Below are 23,786 nucleotides of genomic sequence, written 5' to 3' on the forward strand. Positions count from 1 at the left end.
TGTAGAATTCTTAGCTAAATGAATGTCTATGGGGAGCTTAGAATATTGTCCAGTATATAGTAAACTTTCAACTCTTACCTTATACATTCATAACATTTTATAATTTTGTCTGGTTAACTGTGAAGCTTAATGAGAATGTGTTCTTTATGTTCGTTTTCTTTCTTTTTCTTTTCTTTTTTCTTTTCCTTCCTTCTTTCGTGTGGATTTTTTCCCTACACTTGTAAATTATATATATTTAAGAGGTGCATCCTGATCATTTGATTTTATATATGTATACATTGTTTATTGATTAGTACAAAGAAATTAATTAACATATTAATCATCTCACATAGTTGCCAGGTTTTTTGTGGAGAGAACATTAAAGATCTACTGTGTTAGCAAATCTCAAGTATATATGAGTATTGTAAACTATATTCACAATGCTGTACATTAGATCCCTAGATTTTATCTTTTAAATGAAAGTTTGTACCCTTTGACCAGTATCTCCCCGGTTTTCCCACTTGTCAGGTGTTGGGACCCATTCTATACTTTAATTCTATGAGCTCAACTTTTTTTAGATTTCCATAAATAACTGATATTATACAGTATTTGTATTTCTCTATCTTATTCAATTACCATAGTGTCCACCTGGTTCATTCATCCATGTTGTCAGAAATGGCAGGATTACCTTCTTCATTATGCTGAATAATATTCCACTATATATTGTGAATAATCAGCTATGAACATAGGGGTGCAGTTATCTCTTTAACATACTGATTTTATTTATTTATTTATTTGTTTATTTATTTTTGAGATGGAGTCTCACTTTGTCGCCCAGGCTAGAGTGTAGTGGCGCCATCTTGGCTTACTACAACCTCCGCTTCCCGGGTTGAAGCTGTTCTGCCGCCTCAGCCTCCCAAGTAGCTGGGATTACATGCTTGTGCCACCCTGCCTGGCTAATTTTTTTGTATTTTTAGTAGAGACAGGGTTTCGCCATGTTGGCCAGTCTGGTCTCATATTCCTGGCCTCAGTGATCCGCCCACCTTGGCCTCCCAAAGTGCTGGGATTACAGGCATGAGCCACTGCCCCTGCCAGACTGTATTTCTTTTAGGTATATACTTAGGAGTGGAATTGAGGTTCATATGGTACTTCTATTTTTAATTTTTTGAGGAGCCTCCATGCTTTTTCCCATAATGGCTGGATCCATTTACATTTCCACCAACGGTGTACAACGTTTCCTTTTCTCCACACTGTCACCAACATCTGTGTCTCTTCTCTCTTTGATAGTAGCCATTCTAACGGTATGAGGTGATATCTCATGATTTGATACCTCATTGTGGTATCTCTCTGTAAATGTGAGGCGATGGCTTATTGAGATTTGATGTGCATTTCCCTGATGATTAATTATGTTGAGCACCTTTTATTAAACCTGTTTGCCACTTTTATGTCATCCCTGGAAAAATTTCTAGTCAGGTCCTTTGCATATTTTTAAGTCGGATTTACTTTTACTGGCAATTGAGTTGTGTGAGATTCTTACATCTTTTGGATATGAAACTCGTATCAGATATATTTTCTCCCAGTCTTTAGGCCAGTCCTTAGATTGCCTTTTCATGTTGTTCTTTGCTTCCTTTGCTGTGCAGACACTTTTTAGTTTGATGTAGTCCCACTTGTTTTTGTTATTTAATTTTGTTGATGGTGCTTTTTTGGTGTGAAATCTAAAAAATCAGTACCATGGCTGATGTTGAAGAGTTTGTTCCCTGTGTTTCTTCTAAAAGTTATCCAGTTTCTGGTTTTACATTTAAGTGTTAATTCTTTTTGAGTTCATTTTTGTATATGGTATAAATGTTCAATTTCATCCTTTTGCTCATAAATATCCACCTTTTCCAGCATCATTTATTGAAGAGACCATCCTTTTCCCTTTATGTATCTTGGTGCCCTTGTCAAAGATTGCTAACTCTATACACATTGGGGTTATTTTTGGTTTCCTTGTTCTGTCCCATTGGTCTATGTATCTTTTTAGGTCAATATAATACTTAGTATAGTTTTGTAATAGTTTGGAATGAAGAAGTATGATGCCATCACCTTCATTCTTATTTCTTATGATTGTGTTGCCTATTTGGGGTCATTTGTGGTTTTATAGAAATTTGAAGGCCAGATGCAGTGGCTCATACCTGTAATCCCAGCACTTTGGGAGACCGAAGCAGGTGGATCACTTGAGGCCAGGAGTTCAAGACCAGCCTGGCCAACATGGCAAAACCCTGTCTCTACTAAAAATACAAAAATTAGCCAGGTGTGGTGGTGCATACCTGTAATCTCAGCTGTTGAGGAGGCTGAGGCAAGAGAATTGCTTGAACCGAGGAGGCGGAGGTTACAGTGAGCCAAGATCACGCCACTGCACTCCATCCTGAGCAACAGCGAGACTCTGTCTCAAAAAATATATATAAAATAAAATAAATTTTAGAATTTATTTCTATTTCTGTGAAAACTGACATTGGAATTTTAATAGGGATTACATTGTATCTGTAGATCACTTTGTATAGTGTGGACATTTTATCAGTATTAATTTTTCCAGTACATGAACAAGGGATATCTTTCCATTTATTTGTGTCTTTTTCAATTACATTCATCAATGTCTTATAGATTTTACTGAGCAGATCTTTCACCTCCTTCGTTGAATGGGGTCATAAGAATTTTATAGTTTTGATGCTATTATAAATTGGATTGTTTGCTTAACTTTTTTTCTCAGATCATTTATTGTTAGTATATAGAAATGCAACTAATTTTTGTATGGTAATTTTGTGACCTCAGCTTTACTGAATAAGTATTAGCTCTAACTCTTTTTGTATACTCTTTAGGGTTTTCTGTATATAAAATCACCTAATCTGCAAGCAGAGAAAATTACAATTCTTCGTTGCTGATGTGAGTGCCTTTTATTTCTTTTTCTTACCTAATTGCTCTTGTTGCAGGGCAGGTGAGCTGCCAAATTCGGGCTTATCCTGGGAAGGTTCATGGCTTCACTCAGGAAGAATTCAAGTGCAAGGTAGTGGTGGAAGAAAACAGCTTTACTGAGCTGGCAGTGTTGCAGCTCTATGACTGCTCCTGTGGAGTGAGGCTCCCCTGTAGACAGTGTGCTGAGAGGAGCAGTTCTGCAGTCATGTACTTACATACCCACTTTTCATTACATGCAAACTAAGGGGCAGTGTTTTTTCCCTTCAATTTTTTGGAAGAATTTGAGAAGGATGGACATTAATTCATCTTTAAATGTGTGATACAATTCACCTGTGAAGTCATTTGGTCATGGGCTTTTTATCATTGGATTTTTTATTACTGCTTCAATCTCCTTTCTTATTACTGGTCTGCTCAGTATTTCTGTTTCTTTGTGATTTAATCTTGGTGAGTCATTCATTTCTAAGAATCTATTTCTAAGTTATCCAATTTGTTGTCATATAATTGTTCATAGTAGTCTCTTATTCTTTGTATTTGTGTGTTGTCAGTTGTAATGACTGATCTTTCTTTCTTTTATGTATTTATTTGTTTATTTAAGACAAGATCTTACTCCAATGTCCAAACCAAAGTGCAGTGGCATGATCATAACTCACTGCAGCCTCAACCTCCCAGGCTCAGGTTATTCTCCCATCTCCCAAGTAGCTGGGACTACAGGGGTGTACCACCATGCTCAGCTAGTTTTTGTATTTTTTAGAGAGAGGGGTTTCATCATGTTGCCCAGGCTGGTCTCCAAATCCTGGGCTCAAGTGATTTACCTGCCATGGCCTCCCAAAGCGCTGGGATTACAAGCATGAGGAAGTGCACCCAGCCCATTTATAATTTTTTGAGTCCTCTCTCTTTTTGTTCCTTTGCTTACTCTGGCCGAAAGTTTCTCAATTTTGTTTTCTTTGAAAAACTCAACTCAGTTTCTTTGATCTTTTCTATTGTCTTTCTATTTAGTGTGTTTTTGTTCTTATTCTTACTATTTCCATAATTATGCTAACATTGGGATTATTTTGTTCTTGTTCAAGTTTCTTGAGGAATTGAGTTAGATTGCTTATTCAACATCTTTTTTTTCTTAATGTAGAACTTTATTATTATAAACTTCTGTACTAGAACCGTTTTGGTTGCATCACAGAAGTTTTGGTTTCTTGTGTTTCCAATTTCATTTGTCTCAGGATATGTTTAGATTTTTCTTTTGATTTCTTCTTTATCCTATTGATTTTTCAGGAGTGTGTTGTTTAATATTTACATATTTGTGAATTTCCAGTTTTCTTTCTGCTATTGATTTTCAGTTTTATATCAGTGCAATCAGAAAAAAAACTTGATATAATTTTAATCTTTATAAATTTGAAAAGGCTTACTGTTTTTTACTTTTGGTTTAACATGTGATCTGTCCTGGAGAATATTTCATGTATTCTTAGAAGACTGTGTATTCTCATATTGTTGGATGGGATGTTATATGTACATTTAGTCTATAGTGTTATAGGAGTGCACCATTTTCTTAATTTTGTGCTTGAATGATCTATCCATTTTAAGTAGGGTACTAACGTTCTCTTTTGTTGTATTTCTGTATATTTCTCCTTCCAGTTCTGTTAATGTTTGCTTTATATATTTAGGTATTCCAGTGTTGGGTGCATGTATCTAATTGCTCTATCCTCTAGACAAATTAACCTCTCTATTATTATATAGTTAACTCCTTTGTCTCTTGTGACAGATTTTGTCAGACAGCCTGTTTTATCTAATGTAAGTATAACTACCCCTGCCTGCACTCTTTTGTTTATCATTTGTATGGAATATCCTTTCCAGTTCTTTCACTGTTAGCCTATGTTTGTCCTTAAATCAAAAGTGAGTCTCTTGTAAGCAACCTGTCACTGGATTTTTAAAAATTCATTCAGCCACTCTCTGCCTGTTTTAAATTTGTTTTGTGCTGCTATATCAGAATATGACAGGGTATTTTATAAGAAAATAGGTGATTTATAAGGAATACAAGTTAATTTAGCTTATGATTCTAGAGGCGGGGAAAGCAGAGAGCATGACACTGGCATGTGGTGAAGACCTTTTTGCTGCATAATAACATAGCCAAAGGCATGACAGGGAGATAGCTCCCTTTTATAACAAATGCACACTTGTGATAATTAACCCACTGCTGTGATAAGGACATTAATACATTCATGCAGGCAGAGCTCTCATGGCCTAATCACTTCTTAAAAGTCCCACTTCTTAATTCTATCACAGTGGCTATTAAATTTTAACCTAAATTTTGGAAGTGACGTTCAGTCTTTATCAATATCTGTTTATTGGATAATTTAATCTCTTTATATGTAATTATTGATAGGTAACTATTATAAGTTTGTTTTCTATTTTATATTTTGTTTCTTTTTTCCTCTTATGCTTTGGTTATGTTAATTTTTTTGTCTTGTTTTTGTTGTTTTTATATACTTTGATTACTTTCTCTTTTTCTTGTATCTACTACAGTTTTTTTTTCTCCAGTGGTTATAAGACTTACATAAAACATCATATAACAGTCTAGTTTAAGATGATAATGATTCAACTTTTATGCATAGAAAAACTCTATACTTTTCCTCCCCTTCACACATTTTATACTATATATGTCACATTTTAAAACTTTTTATATTTTGTATTCATTAACAAATTATCGTAGCTATACTTTTAAAAAATACTTTTGTTTTATAGTTCTTATACTAGAATTAAAAGTGACTTATGTACCACCATTACAATATTTGAGTATTCTGAATTTCACTATTTACCATTTCCAGTGATATTTGTAGTTTTAATGTTTTCATATTTAGTTAGCATTTCATCATTTCAACTTGAGTAATTCCCTTTAGTCCTTTAGCATTTCTAGACAGGTCTAGTGGTGATCAATTCCTTTAACTTTTTTTTTTTGGTGGAGAGGGTCTTGAAATGTCTTCATCTCTCTTTTATTTCTAAAAGATGCTTTGTTGTGTATAGCCTACTTAGTTGTCTTTTTTGTTTGTTTGTTTAATTTTCCTTCTTTCAGCACTTTTAATATATTGTATCACTCCCATTTGGCCTGTAAGGTTTCTGCTAAAAAATCTACTGATAACATTATAAAGTTTCCCTTGTATGCGAAGAATCTCTTATCTCATGCTGCTTTCATGATTCTTGCTTTGTCTTTGAATTTTGACAGTTTAATTGTGATATGTCCCAGGAGAATCTTCATTAGGTTCTTCTTGCCATAGATATTTTGAGCCTTATGAAACTTCTTGTTCATATCCTTTTCCAGATTTGGGGAGTTTTAAGACATTATATCTTTAATCTTTTGTTCCTCTTTCTTTCTTCTGAAAATCCTAAAATATGTATATTTGTTCACTGTATGATATACTATACAGGCTATATGCTTCCTTCATACTTTCATATTTTTTTCTAATTGTTTACTTTCAAATGACCTGTCTTTAAGTTTGCTGATTTTTTTTTCTTTCATGATTGAGTCTCTTGTTAAAACTGTTACATTTTTTCAGTTCTTTCATTGTTCGCTTTAGTTCCAAGATTTCTATCTGGTTCCTTTTAATGGTTTCTATTTCTCTATTAAAACTCTCATTTTGTTCAAGTATTGTATTATAAAACTTTTTAGTTATCTATTTGTGTTCTTTTGCATCTCATTGAAATTCTTTAAGATGATTATTTTGAATTCTTCGTCAGCCAACTTTCAGATCTCCATTTCTTTGGAGATGATTACTAGGGCTTTTTAGTTTCCTTTGGTGGTGGTAGTTTGCCTGATTCTTTACAATCTTTGTAGGCTTATGTTTATGTCCCTGAATGTGAAGGAGCAAACATCTCTTCCAGTCATTATAGACTAGTTTTGGGAAATAAATACTTTCTTCTTTCGGATCCCTGAGCTGATGAGATTTTGACTAAGATTGCACTTGAGTGTGTTGGAGCCGTGTCACATGACTGCTACTGGGTCTGCAGTGGATTTTATGGTTGACAGACCTATTAGCAGGGCATAGACAGTCATGGATCCCGTCTTTTCTCTGGGAAGACAACTTTCTTCAGGATCTTGAGCATTGGGGCTGGTTCTAAGATAAGGAATTGTAGTTGTTTCTGCAGAGTGTGGGTGCTGATAGAATAGATGTGGACAGGTGTGGCTCCTGCTGAGTCTCTGGGAGTGCTTTCATCCAGTCATTTAGCAAGTCACTGATGGACATGACTGACCCCTGAGAGGATCTGGAACTGATTCATAGGGCTGCTACAGGATACACAGCTGAGACCAAAATCTCAGCTGTCTCTCGGCCCATGACGTGTCTCCCTCTAGGTTCCTGGGTGAGTAGAACTGCTCCCAAACCCTGGCTGACAAAAAGTAGACCTAGGTTACAAGGCTGCTTTAAGATTCATAGTGAGACTAATGTCAGCAAGTCTAGCTCCAGGGGCACAGATGTGTGTGCTTTTATGCAGGTCCCAGGTTGAGCAAAACTCCTGACCTGTGGCTGCATGAAACTGGAGCAAAGTTTCAGTGCCACTTCCGGATTCCCATTCGGGTCAGTGTTGACAGTTCTACGTCCAGGGGCACAGATGGATATTTTTTCCTGAGGGTCTCTGTGTGGACAGGATTTTTTCCAGACCATGACTGAGAGTTGACGGAGATAGATTTTGCCTTATTCAGGGAGCACAGACAAGACCAGGATCTTCAGGCCTGTCACCTGAATCTCAAGTGGGAATGAATCCTCCTGGATTCTTGGAAGATTTTTTGAGTGGCAGGACCAAGGCCAAGTGAGCTATAGCTAAATCTACGGTCAGATATAGCAATTTTTTTGTTTTGTGTCCAGAACCATGATCAACAAGCCTACCCTTCGGTTAAGGACTTGTCCTCAAATTGTCCTTGTTGATCTTGTGCTCCAGCTGGGTGTCAGAAATTGTGACCTGGATCGCAAAGCTCCCATAAAGGCAGTTGTGTTTGGCATGGCTGCCACATTTTGTTGTGAGAAATATGCATGGAGGCCTCCTATTCTGTCATCTTGCTTATGTTTCTAATCCTGTATGTTTCCCTTCCTGAAATATGTATCACATTTGTCTGATTTTTAGATTCAAAAGTTCTGAAATAAAATGCTCAAATGTACACATTGTAAAGATGTAAATTAGATTACTAGTGGATACCACATATTTATTAATATGTTTGATTATAAGTTTAAGTTTACTGCAAGCAAAAAAGAATTGTTGAGATTTATATATTTTTTTAGCCTATATTTAAATGATGTATAATGTAATCCCAAATACTGACTTTACATTTCAGTAATTCTCACCTTAGTTTGCAACATTTATGTTGTTCCTGTATTTGGAAATAGAAAGCTTTTTTTTAGCTTCTAAAAACTTTATTATAGTCATTATATTTTATGTAAGAATAGCACCAATATATTGATAACATGATAAAGAAGTCTTTCTAGTGTCTTTTAAATATTTATTCATTAAAATTTTCTCATTAGAGCTAATTATTAATGATTGTAATGCATTTCCTGTGACATTTTACTGTCATTCATTGAATGGCATTGATTCAAAATGCCTGTTCTTCGTGGGTGCACACAGTTGATAGTTGTAAATATCTAAAGCATTATTTTTTAATAGAATATCTATGATGTATTTATTATTTTATGCACTAAAATTTCTCTTATTCTTGTTATTGATTCCATATGATTGTGTTTCTTTTTTTTCAGATAGGTTTCCTTAGATCAGTTGATTGTATTTTTGCTTTTCAACCTTGATATTATGAATTGGATGATAATTTTCAACTCTGTACACTTTAAGACAATATGATGTTTAATTTATATATGAATTAGCTATATGCCTGTTGCTTATAAAATACTATGTATTATTCATCTGTATAAATATTGCCTCTACTTTGTTCATGACTTATCTTGTATATTTTTTTTTCTTAGCTGTTAATGATTGCTTTATTCTGTCTAGATGAGTAGTTAAGGAAATAATCTTAAATTCACAATCTATTGTTTGGATCTATATAATTATGTGAGAGGAACACTTTTGTTCTTTGAAGGTGGTTTTTGAAACATTTTATAACTATCTCTTTTAGGTACTCAAATTTTTAATGGTGAAAACATACAATTGTCATCTCAAACATTTTTAAGTGTATAGTTAGTGTTAAGTATAGTCATATTGTTTTACAAGAGGTTTGTAGATCATTATTATCTTACAAAAGTCAAAGTGAATACCCTTTAAACAACAAATTGTCCTTTCCACACTTCTCTCCAGCTCCTGAAGAGCACCATTCTGCCTAATGTTTCTATGAGTTTGGCTACTGTAGATACTTTATGTAAGTGTAATCAAACAGTGTCTCTTTCTTTTTGACTATCTTATTTCACCTGACATAATGTCCTCAAGATCTGTCCTTATTAATACTTGTCAAAATGTCTCTTATTTTTAAGGCTCAGTAATGTTCTGTTGTGTATGTGTGCCACAGTTGTTTAATCTGCTCATCCATAAAGGGACATTTTGATTGCTTCCAGGTACTGTCTTTTGGGAGTGATGCTGCAGGGTACATGGGTGTGCAAACATCTATTCCACGTTCTGTTTTGAATATGTTTGGAATATTTTGGATACACGGATGTAGTACCATGTGTATGTTCTTGCTTTTTGTTGCCTCACCCTTTGATATTATATCCAAAAAATCATTGCCAAGACCAATTTTCATGACCAAGCTTTCCCCTTCTGTATTTTTCTAGGAGTTTTATATTTATAGGTTTTATGTTTAAGTTTTAGTTTGCTTTTTAAATTGATACAATGTTAATTGTACATATTTACGGGGTACAATTATATATGTGTGTATGTTGTATAATGATCATATCAGGGTATTTAGTGCATTACCTCATGTATTTGGTAATTCTTAGTGGTGAGAACATTCAGAAGTCTCTCTTCTGTTTTTTTTTTTTTAATTTTTATTGTTTGTAGAGACAGGATCTCACTCTGTCACCCAGACTGAAGTGCAGTAGCACAATTGTAGTTCACCATAACTTCAAACTCTTGGGCTCAAGTGATCCTCCTGCCTCAACTCCCCAGGTAGCTAGGACTACAGGCATGTGCCACCATGCCTGGCTAATTTTTAAAAATTTTTGCAGAGATAGGGTCTCACTACATTGTCCAGGCTGGCCTTGAACTCCTGACCTTAAGTGGTCCTCCTGCTTCTGCCTCCCAAAGTACAGAGATTATAGGCATGTAACACTGTGACTGGCCTTTTATAGCTATTTTGTAATATGTAATACCCTTCTATTAACCAGTTACTGTACTGTGTAATAGAACACCAGAACTTACTTCTTCTATGTAATTGTAACTTTATACCTGTTAACCAACCTCCTTCTGTTCCTCCCCCTTCAGTCTCTGGTAACCACTGTTATACTCTGCTTATATCAACTTTTTTTCCTTTTCTTTTCTTTTCTTTTTTTTTTTTTTTGACAGAGTCTTGCTCTGTTGCCCAGGCTGGAGTGCAGTGGCATGATCTCAGCTCACTGCAACCTCTGCTTCCTGGGTTCAAGGTATTCTCCTGCCTCAGCCTCCAGAGTAGCTGGGATTACAGGCATGCACCACCATGCCCAGCTAATTTTTTTGTATTTTTAGTAGAGACGGGTTTCACCATATTGGCCAGACTGGTCTTGAACTCTTGAACTAAAATGATCCGCCCCTCTCAGCCTCCCAAAGTGCTAGGATTAGAGGTGTGAGCCGCTGTGCCCTGCCCACCTGCCTGCCCTTTCTTTTCTCTCTTTTATTTTCTTTCCTTTTCTTTTGTCTTTTCTTTCTCTCTCTTTCTTTTTTTCTTTCCTTCTTTTCAGATTACTCATTTGAGTAAGATCATGAAGTTTCTCTTTCTGTATATGGCTTATTCACTTAACATGATATCTCATGGTTCATCCATGTTATTGCAAAGGACAGGATTTTATTCTTTTTTAATGGCTGAATAGTAATTCATTGTGCATTTACACCACATTTTCTTTATCTCTTTGTGTACATTTGGATTAATTTCATATCTTGGCTATTACAAAGAGTGCTGCAGTAAATATGGGAATGCAGCTATGTTTTTGACACATTGATTTCCTTTCTTTTGGATATATACCCAATAGTGGAATTACTGAATCATATGACAGCTGTATTTTTAATTTTTCAGGAACCTCCATACTCTTTTATAGTGGCCATACTACTTTATAATCCCATCAACAGTATATATGTGTTCCTTTTTCTTCACATCCTCACCAATACTTGTTTTAGTTATATTTTTTGTCTTTTTGATTATAGTCATTTTAACTGGAGTGTGGCGGTATCTCATTGTGGTTTGTATTTGCATTCCCTTGATGATTAGTGATGTTGAGCATCTTTTTATGTACCTTTTGGCCATTTGTATGTCTTCCTTTCACTACTGTCTGTGAAGGTCTGTGGCACATTTTTAAATTGGATTGTATGTTTGTTTTATTTTGAGATTTCAAATTTCTTATATACTCGATATTAACCTCTTGTCATATGTATAGTTTGCGAATGTTTTCTCCCATTGTCTAGGTTGTCTCTTCACTCTGTTATTTCATTTCATATGCAAAAGTCTTTTAGGTTGATGTAATCTCATTTGCCTATTTTTGCTTAGATTGCCTTTACTTTGAAGTCGGAATTTCCAAGTCCGATGTTGTAAAGTATTTGCCCTGTTTTCATCTAATAGTTTCATAGTTTCGGGCAGTACATTTAAGTCTATAATCCATTTTGAGTTGGTTTTTGTATATGATGAGGGTTAGGGGTCTAGTCTTACCCTTCTGCATATGGATATTCAATTTTTCCTGCACCATTTATTAAAGAGATTGTCTTTTCCCCAAAGTGTGTTCTTGGCATCTTTGTTGAAAATCAGTCAGCTTTAGGTGCATGAATTTATTTATGGACTCATTGGGCATATTGGTCTATGTGTTTGTTTTAATGCCAGTATAATGCTCTTTGGGATACTGTAGCTTTGTAGTAGATTTTGAAGTCAGGTGGTGTGATGGCTTGAGCCTGCTTTGTTCCTTTTGCTCAGGATTGCTTTGGCTATTCAGGGTATTTTGTGGTTCCATGTACATTTAGTTTTTTTTTTTTTCTATTTTTGTGAAGAATGTCATTGGTATTCTGATAGAAATTGCATTAAATCTATAGGTCACTTTGGGTAACATGCCCATTTTAATAATATTCTTTTTTTTTTTTTAAGACAGAGTCTTGCTCTTGTCACCCAGGTTGGAGTGCAATGGTGCGATTTTGGCTTACGGCAACCTCCGCCTCCTGGATTCAAATGATTCTCCTGCCTCAGCCTCCCAAGTAGCTGGGATTACAGGCACCCACCACCGCGCCCAGCTAATTTTTGTATTTTTTTGATAGAGACAGGGTTTCACCATGTTGACCAGGCTGGTCTTGAACTCCTGACCTCAGGTGATCACCCATCTCAGCTTCCCAAAGTGCTGGGATTACAGGCATGAGCCACTGCGCCTGGCCCATTTTAGTAATATTCTTCCAATATATAAACAATATATTTTCATCTGTTAACATGTATTTCATTTTTTCATCCATGTTTTATGATTTTCAGTGTAGAGATCTTTCACTTTTTTATTTAAGTTTATTGCTGGGTATGTTAATTTTTTGTAGTTATTTGTATACACAGAAAAAGTATTTGACAGAATTTAACTTACTTTATAGTGAAAACTCTAAGCAAATTATGTATAGAAGGTACATATCTCAACACAGTAAATATGACAAACCAGTGTTAATACACCAAACAGGGAAAGGATGGAAGCTTTTTCTCTGAGATCTGTAACGTGATAAGGATACCCACTTTCACCACTCCTATTCAACATAGTACTAGAAGTTCTAGCCAGAGCAATTAGTCAAGAGAAAGAAATAAAAGGCATCCAAATTGGAATGGAAAAATGAAATCGTCCTTGTTTACAGACAATATGACCTTGTATATAATAAAAACATAAACATGACACCAAAAACCTGTTAGAACTAATGAACAAGTTCTGTAAAGTCACAGAACACAAAATCAACATAGAAATCTCAGTGGGATCTCTGTGTGCTGATAGAAAACCATCTGAAAAAGAAAATAAAAAATGCGAGTTATAGTAGCTACAAAAAATAAGTCAGTCCATTTTGAGTTCATGTTTGTAAATGTGCAAGGTAAGGTCCAACTTTATTTTTTCCCTTGTGGATTTCCAATATTCCCAATCCTATTCGTTGAAGAGACTGTCCCTTTTCTCATTGTGAAGTCTTGGAACTCTTGTTGAATATAAGTTTACTATATACATGAGTGTTTATTTCTGGACTCTCCAATCTGTTTCATCTTTTATTTATCTTTATGTCAGTAGCAGCCTGTTTTGAGTACAATAGCTTTGTAGTATATTTTGAAATCAGAAAGTATGATGCCTCTTTGTTTTTCTTTCCCAAGATTGTTTATCCATCTGTGGAAGATTGTTTATCCATCTGTGGTCTCTTGAGATTCCGTAGACATTTTAGACTATTTTAATACTTGTGCAAAAAGTTCCATTAATATTTTGATGGAGAGTACATTGAATCTGTAGATCACTTTAGGTAGTATTGACATCTTAACAGTATTGTCTTCAAACTCTTGAACAAGAGTGTGTTTGAGAGTTTATTTAATTTCCACATATTCATGGACATGCCATTTTTCTTTCTGTTTTTAACTTCTACTTTTATTCTGTTGTAGTAAGAAGTGATGCTTTGTGTGATTGTCATCTGCTTAAATTTGGTAAAACATTTTTTGCAGCTTAACAGGTTGTCTGTCAGTGATCATGTGCCATATATGGTTACGGATATTGTGTATTCTGCTGTTGAATGGTTAGTTCTGTATATGACTGTTAGGTCTAATGGTCTATAGTGTTGTTCAAGTCCTCTGTTTCCTTATCTTTTGTCTCTTATTATTTCCATTACTGAAAGTGGAGTATGGAAGTCTCCTACTACTATTGTACTGCTGGCTACTTATTGCTTCAATTCTGTAAAAGTTTGCTAGTTGCTGCATATATTTGAGAGGTGTGATGTTAGGTGCATATATGTTAATATTTATTATAGCTTCCTAGATAGTGAACCCGTTTATAATTATATAATGCTCTTTCTTGTCTTTGTAACATGTTTTGATGTAACATGTATTTTAACTAATATGACAGTATTTTACTTTGCACACTATTTTTTCCCATTCTTTCATGTTCAGCTTATGTGTGTTCTTAGATCTAAAGTTGGTCTTCCCTAGAAAGCATGGAGTTAGATCTTGTTTCTTGAATTTATTCAGCCAAATTATGTCTTTTGAATTTATTCATTTATATATAAAGTAATTACTGAAAGGTTTGACTCACCATTGCATTTCGTTTCATTTTTTGTTTTGGGTCTTGTATCGATTTTGGTCCAGTTTTCCTCTCTTGCTATCTTCCTTAGTATTCTGTTGATTTTTGTAATGACATGTTTTAATTCCTTTCCCACTTCTCTCTGTGTATCTATTATAGGTACTTGCTTTGTGGTTACCATAGATATTATGTAAAACATCTTAAAGTTATAACAATTTACCTCAAGCTGCTAACCTTAATTGCATACAAAAATCCTGCCTCTTTATGAACTCTCCATTGTATTTTATTGATATCACAAATTGTATCACTTTATATTGTGAATCGATTAGCACAGATTTGTGGTTATTTTAAAGTACTTGACTTTTCAAATCTATAGCAGAATTGAAAGTATTCTATGCACCATCATTATAATACAGAATATTTTACTTGCGTATATAATTACTATTACCAGAACACTTTATATTTTTATATAATTTTGTGTTACTACTCACCATCATTTTATTTTTCAATGTGAAGAACTGCCTTTATTTAGCAGTTCTTTTAGAACAGATCTAGTGGATATGAATTCATTTGGCTTTTGTGGATTTTGAATATTCCTTATTTCAAAATTTTTAAAGGGTAGTTTTGGCAGAAAACATTTTCTTAATTGGTAGTTGTCATTATTCAGCACTTTGAATATATCATTCTTCAACTTTCTGACCTGTGAGATTTTCTGCTGAGACATCTGCTGGTCATCCTAGGAATGGGCCTTGCATATGCCAAGTCACAGTTTTTTTTTTTTTCTGGCTTCTAAATTCTCTTTGTTCGTAACTTTTGAATCTCCGATTATAATGTGTCTTGTTGTGGGTCTCTTTGTGTTGCTACTAGTTAGAGTTGGTAGAGTTTCATTAAATTTTAGGCCATTTTCTCCCTCAAATTTGGAAAATTCTCAGCCATCATTTCTTACAGTAAAGTTTCTACTCTTTTCTCTCTCTTTGCATTTTAGAATTCCCATTATGAGTAAATTGGCCTATTGGGAACAGGCCCCAAAATCTGGCCATAAACTGGCCCCAAAACTGACCATAAACAAAATCTCTGCAGCACTGTGACATGTTTATGATGGCCATAACGCCCATGCTGAAGGTCGTGGGTTTACCGGAATGAGGGCAAGGAACACCTGGCCCACCCTGGGTGGAAAACCGCTTAAAGGCATTCTTAAACCACAAACAATAGCATGAGCGATCTGTGCCTTAAGGACATGCTCCTGCTGCAGATGACTAGCCAGAGCCCATCCCTTTATTTCGGCCCATCCCTTTGTTTCCTGTAAGGAATACTTTTAGTCTATAATCTATAGAAACAATGCTTATCACTGGCTTGCTGTCAATAAATATGTGGGTAAATCTCTGTTTGGGACTCTCAGCTCTGAAGGCTGTGAGACCCCTGATTTCCCACTCCACATGCTATATTTCTGTGTGTGTGTCTTTAATTCCTCTAGCGCTGCTGGGTTAGGGTCTCCACAACCGAGCTGGTCTCAGCATTGGCCTACTTGATAGTACCCCATTAGTCCCTTAGACACTCTGTTTTTTTCTTTTTGCTGTCCTGACCATATACTTTCAAATAACCTGTTATCAAGCTTGTTGGGTTATTTTTCTGCTAGATCAAGTCTGCTGTTGAACCCTCTAGTGAATCCTTAAATTTAGTTATTTTTCAGCTCCATACTTTGTGTTTTTATAGTTTTAATCTCTGTTCATAACCTCATTTTCTTCATGCATTTTTGTCTTCCTTTGTTAATTTGTCTGTGTTCTCCTTTAACTGGTTGAGCATCTTTAAAATAGATATTTTGCTAGGCAGAGTGGTGTGTGCATGTAATCCCAGCTACTTTGGAGGCTAAGGCAGGAGGATCACTTGAGGCCAGCCTGGGCAGTATTGCAAGACCCTGTGTCTAAGATTTTTTTTTGTTTAATTAGTTGTTGTGGCATGTGCCTGTAGTCCCAGTGACTCAGGAGGCTGTGTCAGGAGGATTGCTTTACCCCAGGAATTTGAGGCTAGGCTACATTGAGCTATGATTGTACCAGTGTACTCCAGTCAGAGTGACAGAGTAAGACCCCATTTTTTTTCTGTTTCTTTTTTCTTTTAATACACTTTTGACTTTTATTTTAGATTCAAGGTGTACATGTGTTGGTTCATTACATGGGTATATTGCATGACACTGGTTTGATGTCTGAATGATCCCATCATCCAGGTAATGAGCATAGTGCCTAATAGGTAGTTTTTCAGCCCTTGCTTCCTTCCTTTACTGCCCCCATGAGTCCCCATTGTCTCTTTTCCCCATCTTTATGTCCATATGTACCCAATGTTTAGTTCCCACTTAGAAGAACATGGTCTTTGGTTTTCTGTTCCTGTGTTAATTTACTTAGGATAGCAGCTGCATCCATGTTGCTGCAAAGGACATGATTTTATTCTTTTTTATGGCTGCATAGTATTCCATGGTGTATATTTACCACATTTTCTTTAGCCAGTCCACCACTGATGGGCACCTAGGCTGATTCCATGTTTTTGCCATTGTGAATAGTGCTGTGATGAACATATGAGTGCATGTGACTTTTTGGTAGAACAATTCATTTTCCACTGGGTATATACTGAGTAATAGAATTGTTGGGTCAAATGGTAGTTCTGAGTTCTTTCAGAAATCTCCAAACTGTTTTTCACAGTGACTGAGCTAATTTAATTACATTCCCTTCAGCAGCATATAAGTATTATCTTTACTGCTGGCACTTGCCAGCATCTGTTTTTTGACTTTTCAATAATTACTATTCTGAGTGGTGTAGATGGTATCTTAGTGTGGTTTTGATTTGCATTTTTCTGATGGGTAGTGATGTGTAACATTTTTTCATATGCCTGTTGGCTGCTTGTATGTCTTCTTTTGAGAAGTGTCTGCTCTTGCCCTTTGCCCACTTTTTAATGGGGTTATTTTTTTTCTTGTTAATTTAAATTTCATATGGATTCTGGAATTAGGCCTTTGTCAGGTTCATAGTTTCTAAATATCTTCTCCTGTTCTGCAGGTTATTGATTCTGTTCACAGTTTCTTTTGCTGTGCAGAAACTCTTTAATTAGGTCCCATTTGTCAATTTTTGTTTTTGTTACAATTGCTTTTGAGAATTTAGCCATAAATTCTTTGCCAAAGTCAATGTCTAGAATGGTATTTGCCAGATTTTCTTCTAGTATTTTTATTTTTTTAAATTTCTGAATTTAAATCTTTAATAATCTTGAGTTAATTTTTATATATGGTGAAATGTAGGAGTCTATGTTCATTCGTCTGCATATCGTTAGTCAGTCATCCCAGAACCATTTATTAAATAGGGAGTCCTTTCACTATTGCTTATTTTTGTTGACTTTGTGGAACATCAGATGATTGTAAGCCTGTGCCTCTATTTATTTCTAGGTACTCTATTCTGTTCCATCAGTCTATGTGTCCTTTTTATAAAAAATTTTTGTTTTTCTTTATTTCCTCAAAAGAAAAAAAAAAGATGGGGGTTACATTTGCAGAACATGCAGGTTTGTTACATAGGTATATGTGTGCCATGGTGGTTTTCTGCACCTATTGACCCATCCTCTATGTTCCTTCCCCTCACCCCCCAGCCCCCACCAGGCCATGGTGTGTGTTGTTCTCCTCTCTGTGTCCGTGTGTTCTCATTGTTCAACTCCCACTTATAAGCAAGAGCATGCAGTGTTTTGGTTTTCTGTCCCTGTGTTAGTTTGCTGAGGATGATGGCTTCCAGCTTCATCCATGTCCCTGCAAAGGACATGCTCTCGTTCCTTTTTATGGCTTCATAGTATTCCATGGTGTTTATGTACCACATTTTCTTTATCCAGTCTATCATTGATGGGTATTTGGGTTGGTTCCATGTCTTTGCTATTGTAAATAGTGCTGCAACAAACATACATGTGCATGTGTCTTTATAGTAGAATGATTTATATTCCTTTGGGTATATACCCAGTAATGGGATTGCTGGGTCAAATAGTACTTCTGATTCTCGATCCTTGAGGAATCACCACACTGTCTTCCACAGTGGTTGAACTAATTTACATTCACACTAACATTGTAAAAGCATTTCCATTTCTCTGCAGCCTGGCCAGCATCTGTTGTTTCTTGACTTTTTAATGATTGCCGTTCTGACTAGCATGAGATGGTGTCTCATTATGGTTTTGATTTGCATGTATCAGATGATCAGTGATGTTGAGATGTTTTTCTTATATTTGTTGGCTGCGTAAATGTCCTCTTTTAAGAAGTGTCTGCTCATATCCTTTGCCTACTTTTTGATGGGGTTGTTTTTTTCTTGTGAATTTGTTTAAGTTTCTTATAAATTCTGGATATTAGACCTTTGTCAGATGGGTGGATTGTAAACATTTTCTCCCATTCTGTAGGTAACCAGGCTTTTAGTTTAATTAGATCCCATTTTTCAATTTGGGTTTTTGTTGCAATTGCTTTTGGTGTTTTAGTCATGAAGTCTTTGCCCACGTCTATGTCCTCAATAGTATTGCCAAGATTTTCTTCTAGGGTTTTTATGGTTTTGGGTTTTACATTTAAGTCTTTAGTCCATCTTGAGTTAATTTTTGTATAAGGTGCAAGAAAAGGGTCTAGTTTCTGTTTTCTGCATATGGCTAGTCAGTTTTCCCAGCACCATTTATTAAATAGGGAATCATTTCCCCATTGCTTGTTTTTGTCAGGTTTGTTGAAAATCAGATGGTTGTAGACATGTGGTATTATTTCTGAGGTCTCTATTCTGTTCCATTGATCTATATATCTGTTTTGGTACCAGTACTATGCTGTTTTGGTTACTCTGGGCTTTTAGTGTAATTTGAAGTCAGGTAGCGTGATGCCTCCAGCTTTGTTCTTTTTGCTTAGGATTTTCTTGGCTATATGGGGTCTTCTTTGATTCCATATGAAATAAAAGTAGTGTTTTTCTAATTCTATGAAGAATGTCAATGGTAGTTTGATGGGAATAGTATTTAATCTATAAATTACTTTGGGCCGTATGACCATTTTCACAATGTCGATTCTTCCTATCCATGAGGATGGAATATTTTTCCATTTGCTTGTGTCCTCTCTTATTTTCTTGAGCAGTGGTTTGTAGTTCTTCTTGAAGAGTTCCTTCACATCCCTTGTTAGCTGTATTCCTAGGTATTTATTCTCTTTGTAGCAATTGTGAATGGGAGTTTATTCATGATTTAACTCTCTGCTTGTCTATTCTTGTTGTAAAGGAATGCTTGTGATTTTTGCACATTGATTTTGTATCCTGAGACTTTTCTGAAGTTGCTTATCAGTTTAAGGAGTTTTTTTGGCTGAGATGACTGGGTTTTCTAAATATAAAATTATGTCATCTTCAAACAGAGACAAATTGACTTCCTCTCTTCCTATTTGAATACCCTTTATTTCTTTCTCTTTCCTGATTGCCCTGGCCAGAACTTTCAATACTATGTTGAATAGGAGTGGTGAGAAATGGCATCCTTGTCTTGTACTGATTTTTTTTTTTTTTTTTTTTTTTTTTGAGACGGAGTCTTGCTCTGTCGCCCAGGCTGGAGTGCAGTGGCGCAGTCTCGGCTCACTGCAAGCTCCGCCTCCCGGGTTCACGCCATTCTCCTGCCTCAGCCTCTCCGAGTAGCTGGGACTACAGGCGCCCGCCACCGCGCCCGGCTTATTTTTTTTTTTTATACATTTAGTAGAGACAGGGTTTCACCATGGTCTCGATCTCCTGACCTCGTGATCCGCCCGCCTCGGCCTCCCAAAGTGCTGGGATTACAAGCGTGAGCCACTGCGCCCGGCCAAGTCTTGTACTGATTTTCAAAGGGAATACTTCCAGCTTTTACTCACTCAATATGATATTGGCTATGGGTTTGTCATAAATAGCTCTTATTATTTTCAGATGTGTTCCATCAATACCTAGTTTATTGAGAGTTTTTAACATGAAGGAATCTTAAATTTTATCAAAGGCCTTTTCTGTATTTATTGAGATAATCATGTGGTTTTTGTCTTTGGTTCTGTTTGTGTGATGGATTACGTTTATTGATTTGCATATGTTGAACCAACCTCATATCCCAGGGATGAAGCCAACTTGATCATGGTGGATAGGTTTTTTGATGTGCTGCTGGATTCAGTTTGCTAGTATTCTATTGAGGGTTTTCGCATCAATGTTCATCAGGGATATTAGCCTGAAGGTTTCTTTTTTTTTTTTTTTTTTTTTTGTCTCTCTTCCCAGTTTTGGTACCAGGATGATGCTGGCTTCATAAACTGAGTTATTGAGGAGTCCCTCCTTTTCAGTTGTTTGGAATAGTTTCAGAAGGAATGTTACCAGCTCCTCATTGTACTTCTGGTAGAGTTCAGCTGTGAATCCATCTGGTCATGGGCATTTTTTGGTTGGTAGGCTATTATTGCCTCAATTTCAGAACTTGTTATTGGTCAATTCAGGGATTCGACTTCTTCCTGGTTTAGTATTGGGAGGGTGTATGTGTCCAGGAATTTATCCATCTCTTCTGGATTTTCTAGTTTACTTGTGTAGGGATATTTATGGTATTCTCTGGTGGTAGTTTGTATTTCTGTAAGGTCAGTGGTGATATCCCCTTTATCATTTTTTATTGTGTCTATTTGATTCTTTTCTCTTTTCTTCTCTATTAATCTAGCTAGTGGTCAATCTATTTTGTTAACTTTTTCAAAAAACTAGCTCCTGGGTTCATTTATTTTTTGGAGGATTTTTCATGTCTCTATCTCTTTCAAGTCTGCTCTGATCTTGGTTATTTCTTGTCTTCTGCTAACTCTTGGATTAGTTTGCTCTTGCCTCTCTAGCTCTTTTAATTGTAATGTTAGGGTGTTGATTTGAGATTTTTCTAGCTTTCTGTTGTGGGCATTTAGTGCTATAAATTTCCCTCTTAACACTGCTTTACCTGCATCCCAGAGATTCTGGTACATTGTCTCTTTGTTCTCATTTGTGTCAAAGAACTTCTTGATTTCTGCCTTAATTTCATTATTTTCCCAGGAATCATGCAGGAGCAGGTTCTTTAATTTCCATGTAATTGTGTGGTTTTGAGTGAGTTTCTTAATCGTGAGTTCTAATTTGGTTGCAATGTGATCTGTGAGACTGTTTGTTGTGATTTCAGTTATTTTGTATTTGCTGAAGAGTGTTGGCATGGGGAGGAGGCTGAGGCCGCAGCTTGAGTGAGGGAGGCCCTGGCCCCTCTGCACCTGTGTCTGGCAGAGCTGGTGTGAGACGAGACAATCCTGCGCCACCGCTGAGATAGTTAAGAGTTTTGGCCGGACCTTTGAGCATACACTGAGAGAGTGAGGAGCCAGACGACAAGCACACACTATGGCGCTGAAACGGATTAATAAGGAACTTAGTGATTTGGCCTGTGACCCTCCAGCACAAGGTTCTGCAGGTCCAGTTGGGGATGATATGTTTCATTGGCAAGCCACAAATATGGGACCTAATGACAGCCCATATCAAGGCAGTGTATTCTTTTTGACAATTCATTTTCCTACAGACTACCCCTTCAAACCACCTAAGGTTGCATTTACAACAAGAATTTATCATCCAAATATTAACAGTAATGGCAGCATTTGTCTTGATATTCTAAGATCACAGTGGTCACCTGCTTTAACAATTTCTAAAGTTCTTTTATCCATTTATTCACTGCTATGTGATCCAAACCCAGATGACCCCCTAGTGCCAGAGATTGCATGGATCTATAAAACAGACAGAGATAAGTACAACAGAATATCTCAGGAATGGACTCAGAAGTATGCCATGTGATGCTACCTTAAAGTCAGAATAGCCTGCATTATAGCTGGAATAAACTTTAAATTACTGTTCCTTTTCTGATTTTCTTATCCGGCTGCTCCCCTATCAGACCTCATCTTTTTTAATTTTATTTTTTGTTTACCTCCCTCCATTCATTCACATGCTCCTCTGAGAAGACTTAAGTTCTTCCAGCTTTGGACAATAAATGCTTTTAGAAACTGTAAAGTAGTTACAAGAGAACAGTTGCCCAAGACTCAGAATTTAAAAAAAAATGGAGCATGTGTATTATGTGGCCAATGTCTTCACTCTAACTTGGTTATGAGACTAAAACCATTCCTCACTGCTCTAACATGCTGAAGAAATCATCTGAGGGGGAGGGAGATGGATGCTCAGTTGTCATATCAAAGGATACAGCATTATTCTAGCAGCATCCATTCTTGTTTAAGCCTTCCACTGTTAGAGATTTGAGGTTACATGATATACTTTATACTCATAACTGATGTGGCTGGAGAATTGGTATTGAATTTATGGCATCAGCAGAACAGAAAATGTGATGTATTTTATGCATGTCAATAAAGGAATGACCTGTTCTTGTTCTACAGAGAATGGAAATTGGAAGTCAAACACCCTTTGTGTTCCAAAATAGGGTCTCAAACATTTTGTAATTCTCATTTAAATTGTTAGGAGGCTTGGAGCTATTAGTTAATCTGTCTTCCAATACACTGTTTAATATAGCACTGAATAAATGATGCAAGTTGTCAATGGATGAGTGATCAATTAATAGCTCTGCTAGTAATTGATTTATTTTTCTTCAATAAAGTTGCATAAACCAATGAGTTAGCTGCCTGGATTAATCAGTATGGGAAACAATCTTTTGTAAATGCAAAGCTGTTTTTTGTGTATACTATTGGGATTTGCTTCATTGTTTGACAATCAAATGATGATGTAAAGTTCGAAAGAGTAAATATTTTGCCATGTTCAGTTAAAGTGCACAGTCTGTTACAGGTTGACACATTGCTTGACCTGATTTATGCAGAATTAATAAGCTATTTGGATAGTGTAGCTTTAATGTGCTGCACATGATGCTGGCAGCCCTAGAGTTCATAGATGGACTTCTGGGACCCAGCAGTTTTGAAATGTGTTTATGAAGTTTAAGAAATTTATTTTCCAGGTGCAGTCCCTGTCTAACTGAAATTTCTCTTCACCTTGTGTACTTGACAGCTGAAAAAAAAAACATGGGAGTAATAATGGGTCAAAATTTGCAAAATAAAGTACTGTTTTGGTGTGGGAGTTGTCATGAAAAAAAAAAGTGTGTTACACTTCCAATTATGTGGTCGATTGTAGAATAAGTGCCATCTGGCAGCGAGAAGAATATATATTCTGTTGATTTGGAATGGAGAGTTCTGTAGATGTCTATTAGATCCACTTGATCCAGGGCTGAGTTTAAGTGTTGAATATCCTTGTTAATTTTCTGTCTCGTTGATCTGTCTAATATTGACAGTGGAGTGTTAAAGTCTTCCACTATTATTGTATGGGAGTCTACGTCTCTCTGTAAGTCTCTAAGAATTTGTTTTATGAATATGGGTGCTCCTATATTGGGTGCATATATATTTAGAATAGTTAGCTCTTCTTGTTGAGTTGTTCCCTTTACCATTATGTAATCCTCTTCTTTGCCTTTTTTGATATTTGTTGGTTTAAAGTCTATTTT

At 35.9% G+C, this 23,786-nt stretch overlaps 2 protein-coding genes across 13 annotated transcripts in view; both read left to right on the forward strand.

Moving 5' to 3' along the window:
- KRBOX5 (KRAB box domain containing 5) overlaps nt 1–23,786 on the forward strand; it is a 93,648-nt gene that overhangs the window by 18,025 nt on the left and 51,837 nt on the right. Inside the window, exon 6 of one of the 12 annotated variants that reach the window (XM_063612774.1) lies at nt 2,946–3,332. The exons of the other annotated variants lie outside the window; for them this stretch is intronic. Within the exon in view, the coding sequence (XP_063468844.1) occupies nt 2,946–3,172 (227 nt within the window). The 3' untranslated portion in view covers nt 3,173–3,332. Of the gene's footprint in view, nt 1–2,945; nt 3,333–23,786 lie in introns of those variants that run through there. 12 annotated transcript variants of the gene reach the window in all.
- Nucleotides 19,840–22,149, forward strand: LOC129492736 (ubiquitin-conjugating enzyme E2 D3-like). Its single transcript, XM_063612770.1, has one exon. It carries the CDS (start codon nt 21,647–21,649, stop codon nt 22,088–22,090), a length of 444 nt encoding a protein of 147 aa, XP_063468840.1. The 5' UTR covers nt 19,840–21,646; the 3' UTR covers nt 22,091–22,149.

The sequence above is a fragment of the Symphalangus syndactylus genome, chromosome 11 (assembly GCF_028878055.3).
Source record: "Symphalangus syndactylus isolate Jambi chromosome 11, NHGRI_mSymSyn1-v2.1_pri, whole genome shotgun sequence".
In the NCBI taxonomy this organism is placed as follows: Eukaryota; Metazoa; Chordata; class Mammalia; order Primates; family Hylobatidae; genus Symphalangus; species Symphalangus syndactylus.